This window comes from Chenopodium quinoa, unplaced genomic scaffold (genome assembly GCF_001683475.1).
Source record: "Chenopodium quinoa cultivar QQ74 unplaced genomic scaffold, ASM168347v1, whole genome shotgun sequence".
Taxonomy (NCBI): domain Eukaryota; kingdom Viridiplantae; phylum Streptophyta; class Magnoliopsida; order Caryophyllales; family Amaranthaceae; genus Chenopodium; species Chenopodium quinoa.
This window is the reverse complement of record NW_018742861.1, coordinates 1,248,511-1,255,484: the sequence shown is the minus strand read 5'-3', so window position 1 is coordinate 1,255,484 and position 6,974 is coordinate 1,248,511. Positions and strand designations below refer to the sequence as shown.

The following is a 6,974-nucleotide window of genomic DNA, read 5'->3' as shown; positions in this document are numbered from 1 at the left end:
GCTTTAGATGACTTCCCCTAATTTATCCCATTAATTTACCTTGATTGTTGCATGCTAATTGTGATTTGTGATGAAATTGAGTGGTATAACCCAAGCCCTAGAATCCTCTTAATATTGTTAATCTCCTCTTAGCTTTAGTTGAATTGAATTAGAAGAAGTTACTCAAAACCAACCCAATTTAGAATTCATTTAGCTTATTTAAACGGTAGTACTCGGTGGTTGATTCAACGCCTCTCTTGGGTTCGACCCTTTCTTACCCTTACTATTGTTAGTGAGACCAAGATAGGAATTATTATCTTTGGTAGGCTCGACGACAGCCTATCAAATTTTGGCGCCGTTGCCGGGGAGGCAAAGTCACATTGATTGTATTATTGTTGAATGAGACTAGATGTGTGTATATGTATAGTAGTTTTCTTACCTTAATTTTTGTTTATGTGTGTTTAACTTGCGATAGTCATTGCTAACGTTTTTCTTAGCTTTGTTTGACTTTGCATGACACGAAAGAGTAAGCAATCACCGCTTATTCCCGTTGATCCAGAGCTAAATAGGACTTTGAGAAACGTGAGGAGACTCTTGCAAGGCACACCCGAGTTTTCCATTGTATATTCGGATTCCGATCCGGAAGAGGTTTTTGGAGCTAACGAAGAAGATAACATGGGAGAGAATCCTCCTCAACCATTGTTAAGAGACTATGACCACCCCAACGCATTCCAACTTCGGAGTGGCATACGTCTTCCCACCACGAATGCAAACAACTTCGAGCTTTCACCACAACTCATCCGTATGATTCAAAGCGATCAATTCGGAGGTAGTCCTCATGAGTGTCCTTTTGCTCATTTGGACAACTTTCTTGAGTTGTGTACAACCATCAAGCAAAACAACATTTCGGAAGAGTTCATCCGTATGCACATGTTTCAATTCTCCCTCCGTGATAAAGCAAAACATTGGTTGAGAACGGTTGAAGAGGGATCATTGAGTACATGGGACGAAGTCACTAGAGCCTTTCTTGGAAAGTATTGTCCTCCGGAAAAGACCGCCGAATTAAGAAGAAAGATCACCAATTTCAATCAAGACATTGATGAAACATTGAGTGAAGCTTGGGAGCGTTTCAAAGATTACACAAGGAAATGCCCCCACCATGGTTTTACATCATGGATCATTGTACAAAGCTTCTATGACGGTCTTACTCCTATTTCAAGGGCCAACCTTGATTCCGGGGCCGGTGGTAGCCTCAAAAAGCTATCGGTGGATGATGCATATAAGATGATTGAAGAAGTGGCCAAGCATTATGCATATGGAGGTGATCGAAGGCAACCACAAACAAAGAAGGGCGGAATTCATGATCTTAGTGCAATAGATCTTATTGCATCAAAGTTTGATATGCTTGCTCACAAGTTAGATCAAGCCACCCTCACACCCTCAAGCTCTTCCTCACAAGTCATGTCTTGTGAGACTTGTGGAGGAAAGGATCACTTGTCCTCTTATTGCAACTCAACAAATCAAGAGCAAGCGGCGGCAATTGGGCAAAGGAATGAACAATACTCCCAATCCCACAATCAAAGTTGGAAGCCCCAACAAAACACGGGATGGAAGCAATACAACCAAGGCCCCCCACAAAATAACTACAACCAAAATCAAACCCAACCTCAAAACCACTACAACCAACCTCATTCTCAAAACCAACAAGCTCCATACCGCCATCCCAACCAAAGGGATCAAAACCACCAAAGATCACAATATAACCAACCCGCTCCCCCTCCTCCACCTCCTCAAAAGACTAGCCTTGAGTCCGTTCTTGAAACTTTCATGACTCAACAAATAAGGAACAATGCGGATATGAATGAAAACATCCAACAACTCCAAGCACATAATAAGATAATGGAGAGCCAATTGGCTCAAATTGCACAACAAGTTGGAAGCTCATCCTCCAATTCTAGTGGTCACTTTCCAAGCTCAACGGTAGTGAACCCAAAGGAGCAAGCTAAGGCTATCACTTTGAGATCGGGAAGGGGTTATGAGGGCCCGGTTATGAGTGAAGAGGAGCCACAAAAGAGAGATGAGGGAGTTGTGGTGAGAAGCGAGGATGATTTTGAAAATGAAGTAGTTGAAGTTGAGAGAAAAGAGCAAAAGAGTGATGAGGGAGCCACAAAGAAAGATGAGGGAGATGAAGAAAGAATAGAAAAGCCCCTATGAGAGTATATAAGCTCCCCATTCCGTTTCCTCATAGAATTGTAGAGAAGAAGTTTAATGAGAAGTTTTCAAAATTTCTTGAAGTCATGAGAGGACTTCAAGTGAACATCCCCTTTCTTCATGCTATGTCACAAATGCCTACCTATGCAAAGTTTTTGAAGGACCTTCTATCCAACAAGAGTAGGCTTGAAGAGAGTGCAACCATCTCCCTTCCTAAGGAGGTGAGTGCAATCATTCAAAACAAGCTTCCCCAAAAGCTTGGTGACCCCGGTAGCTATGAAATACCGGTGAAGATTGGAGATTTGGAAGCTATGGATGCTTTATGTGATCTTGGGGCAAGTATGAGCTTGATGCCCTATTCTATTGCAAAGAGCTTGAAAGTTGGAGACTTGAAACCAACAAGAATGTCCTTACAACTAGCCGACCGCATGGTTAGGCTACCTTTGGGGATTCTTGAAGATGTGCCGGTTCAAGTTGGAAGAGTATTTGTGCCATGTAATTTTGTAGTAATGGAGATGGAAGAAGATTCAAGAGTACCCCTCATTTTGGGGAGACCATTTTTGAACACCGCGGGAGTGGTGATTGATATGAAAGAAGGAAGATTGACTTTGAATGTGGGAGATGAGAAAATTTCATTTTCATTCTCACAAACTTTGAAAAAGCCATTGATTGATGAAGTTCATAGAATTGACACATTGGAGAGGGACTTAGAAGAGTTCCGAGAAAGGCTGTATGAAAGAGATCCTTTACAAGCTACCTTAACGGGAAGCTTAGTTGAGGAGGGTGAAGAAGCAAAGGGGTATGATCTCTTACTCAACCAACCTTTGGTCCACGATATGATGAAATTTGAAGTGCTTAACGTGGAGGCAAAAGAGGAGAGGACTACGCCTCCTCCTAAGGTTGAACTTAAACCCCTTCCCCCTCTACTTAAATATGCTTTTCTTGATGATAGTGAGAATTATCTCGTTATTGTCAGTGCTAAGCTCGATGACACCTCTCTTGAGAAACTCCTAGTTGTTTTAAGGGAGTATAGAGATGTCATTGGGTACAAAATTGATGACATTAAGGGGATAAGTCCCACCATATGCATGCATAAAATTCTACTTGATGATGATCATGCTTCCTCGATTGAGCACCAAAGAAGGCTCAATCCCAATATGAAGGAAGTGGTAAAAAAAGAAGTTTTAAAACTTATTGAGGCGGGCATAATCTACCCTATCTCCGATAGTAAGTGGGTTAGCCCGGTTCAAGTTGTGCCTAAAAAGGGAGGCATGACCATCATCAAAAATGATAAGGGTGAGACCATTTCTACGAGGTCGGTCACCGGGTGGAGGATGTGCATTGATTATCGAAAATTGAATAAATCCACCCGGAAAGACCACTTCCCACTCCCCTTCATTGATCAAATATTGGAAAGACTAGCATCACATAGTCATTATTGCTTCTTGGATGGATACTCAGGATTCTTTCAAATTCCAATCCAACCCGAGGACTAAGAAAAGACTACATTCACATGTCCTTTTGGCACCTTCGCATATCGAAGAATGCCATTTGGGCTTTGTAATGCACCTTCCACATTTCAAAGGTGTATAATGTCTATTTTTTTCCGACATGCTTGAATCATCAATTGAGGTATTCATGGATGACTTTTCTGTTTTTGGTTCATCTTTTGACACTTGTCTTTCAAATTTGATTAAAGTGTTAAAAAGATGTCAAGAGGTGAACTTAGTTTTGAATTGGGAGAAATGTCATTTCATGGTAGAGGAGGGAATTGTTCTCGGTCATGTGATTTCTAGTAGGGGCATTGAGGTAGATCGTGCCAAGATTGAAGTAATTGAGCGCCTCCCACCCCCTACAAATGTGAAGGGGATAAGGAGCTTTCTTGGACACGCGGGTTTTTACCGCCGGTTCATAAAGGATTTTTCAAAAATCGCAAAGCCGCTCACTCAATTGTTGGTAAAAGATGCCCCTTTTGTGTTTACTAATGATTGTTTGCTAGCATTTGATAGGTTGAAGGAGGCCTTGATTTCGGCTCCTATAATTCAACCCCCTAATTGGGAGCTTCCTTTCGAGCTTATGTGTGATGCTTCGGATTTCGCCGTTGGGTCTGTTCTTGGACAAAGGAAGGACAAGAAGCTCCATGCTATCTATTATGCTAGCAAAACATTGGATGAGGCACAAAGGAATTACACAACCACGGAAAAGGAGTTTCTAGCCATTGTTCATGCAATTGAGAAGTTTAGGTCCTACTTGTTGGGCTCTAAGGTCATAGTCTTCACCGACCATGCGGCCTTGAAGTACCTCTTGTCCAAGAAAGAACCTAAGCCAAGATTGATACGGTGGGTCTTGCTCTTGCAAGATTATGATATTGAGATTAGAGACAAGAAGGGTGCCGAAAATGTTGTGGCCCATCATCTTTCACGGTTGCCTATCTTTGTAGGTGATCTTGATAACTTGCCAATTGATGATTCATTTTCGGATGATCGACTATTTGCTATCCTTCAAGCACCGGCACCATAGTTTGCGGACATTGCAAACTACTTGTCTTGCTCTATTCTTCCTCCCGACCTCACCTATCAACAAAAAAGGAAGTTTCTTCATGATGTTCGCCAATACTTTTGGGACGACCCCTTGCTCTTTAAACAAGGTGTTGATGGCCTTTTTAGAAGGTGTGTCCCGGATGATGAGATTGAAAGTGTTATCACAATGTGTCACTCCTAACCTTGTGGAGGACATATGAGTGCTAACAAAACCTTGGCAAAGATCTTACAATGTGGTTTCTATTGGCCTTCAATGTTCAAAGATGTGTGGGGTGTAGTGAAAGTTTGTGACCGGTGTCAAAGAACCGGCAATATTTCAAGAAGAAGTAAAATGCCGTTGAACAACATTCTTGAGTTGGAGATTTTCGATGTATGGGGCATAGATTTTATGGGGCCTTTCCCGACCTCTTTTGGGAATAAATTCATTCTTGTGGCCGTCGATTACGTGTCAAAGTGGGTAGAAGCGGTTGCATCTCCTACTAATGATGCTAAGGTGGTGGTCAAACTCTTCAAGAAGGTCATTTTTCCGAGGTTTGGGGTGCCACGTGCCGTCATTAGTGATGGAGGTTCGCATTTTGCAAAGCGGTCCTTCCAAGCTCTTCTTGAGAAGTACGGTGTGAGGCACAAGGTGTCATTGGCTTACCACCCTCAAACAAGTGGTCAAGCCGAAATTTCAAACCGGGAGATAAAGGTGATCTTAGAGAAGACGGTGGATAGGTCTAGAAAGGATTGGTCTACGAAGCTAGATGATGCCCTATGGGCCTACCGCACCGCATTCAAGACTCCCATTGGCACCACCCCTTACAAGCTAGTATATGGGAAATCATGCCATTTACCGGTAGAACTTGAGCATCGTGCTCATTGGGCTATTAAAACGTTGAACTTTGACCTTCAAAGTGCCGGTGAAAAGAGGTTACTTGACCTCCATGCCTTGGAAGAGCTAAGATTGGATGCATATGAGAATGCACGGATCTACAAGGAAAAGACCAAGGCTTGGCATGACAAGCATATCAACAAAAGGGAGTTCAAGGAAGGTGACAAGGTCCTACTATTCAATTCCCGTTTGAAGTAGTTTCCGGGTAAGCTAAAATCAATATGGAGTGGACCTTTTACCGTCAAGAAGGTGTTCCCATATGGTGCAATCGAAATTTCCAAAGAGAATGGTGAACCGTTCAAAGTAAATGGCCAAAGGCTAAAAGCGTACTTTGACGGTTTTGTGAATAAAGAGGCAAAAGTTGTTCACCTTGATGAGTTCGATATTCCTCACTAACATTTGATCCCGCAATGTCGTCAAGCTAGTGACGTTAAAGAAGCGCTTCCGGGAGGCAACCCGAGTATTTATTGAAAAGAGAAGTAATAATAATAATAATAATAATAAAAATAACAAAAAAATAAAAAAAAATAAAAAAAAGGGGGGGAAGAAATCGTGCACCATCAGGTATGCACGGACGTGCAGAACATCGCACGTCCGTGCAGATGAAGGCAGAACCATACAGAAAATGGATAGCTGAAATCTGAAGCTTCGCACGTCCGTGCCAAAAATCAGCACGACCGTGCCAAGTTGCACGTCTGTGCCAACCTCTGCATGTCCGTGCAATCGAAGACAGAAGAGGCTGTTATTTTGCCAGAAACCTGCACGTCCGTGCAGACCTTAGCACGTCCGTGCAGGTTCAACTTGCACACCAATATGGCGATTTCTACTAAAAAAAATAATAAATAAATAAATAAATAAAATAATAGCAAAGACCCCTCCCCCCCCCCCCATACTCATAATTCTCACTCCTCTTTCACACTCAAACACTCCTTCCTCCTCCATACTCCATACTTTATACTACTCCTATTTCTCACCCTTCAAACTCCATTTTTCACTCAAATCCCTACTCTAAACTACAATTTTCACTCCTCTTTCAACACTCTTCACAAATTACTACCCCTTTTCACCATCAAAACCCCAAAATACCAAAATTTCCTCAAACCCTAACTTTCAACATTGATTTGGGGGTTTCTTGAATTTTGATTTTTAAGCAAATTGGGTGAACAAGGGCCTTCAATCAACAACAAGGAGTACTAGAAAGGTTCATTTGCGGGTTCTACACCCACGACATTCTTGGTATAATCTTTCTAATCTCAAGCTCTTCCTATATAGTTTAAATGCTTGTTGGTTGATATTATGAGTAGTAATAGTTCAAATTGTTGACATTTTGTTAAGAAATTGTGATTGTTGTTAGTTTAGTAGTATAAAAG

The 6,974-nt window shown here is 41.9% G+C and overlaps 1 protein-coding gene across 1 annotated transcript; it reads left to right on the top strand.

Annotated features, from left to right (window-relative positions):
- The first annotated feature begins 654 nt into the window (after nt 1-654).
- Nucleotides 655-2,193, top strand: LOC110726147. The gene has a single exon (XM_021905612.1). It carries the CDS (start codon nt 655-657, stop codon nt 2,191-2,193), a length of 1,539 nt encoding a protein of 512 aa, XP_021761304.1.
- The last annotated feature ends 4,781 nt before the right edge of the window (nt 2,194-6,974 follow it).

Excerpts from the sequence above, each read along its gene's own strand:
- LOC110726147 (XM_021905612.1), top strand. The coding sequence starts at position 655 with ATGGGAGAGAATCCTCCTCAACCATTGTTAAGAGACTATGACCACCCC.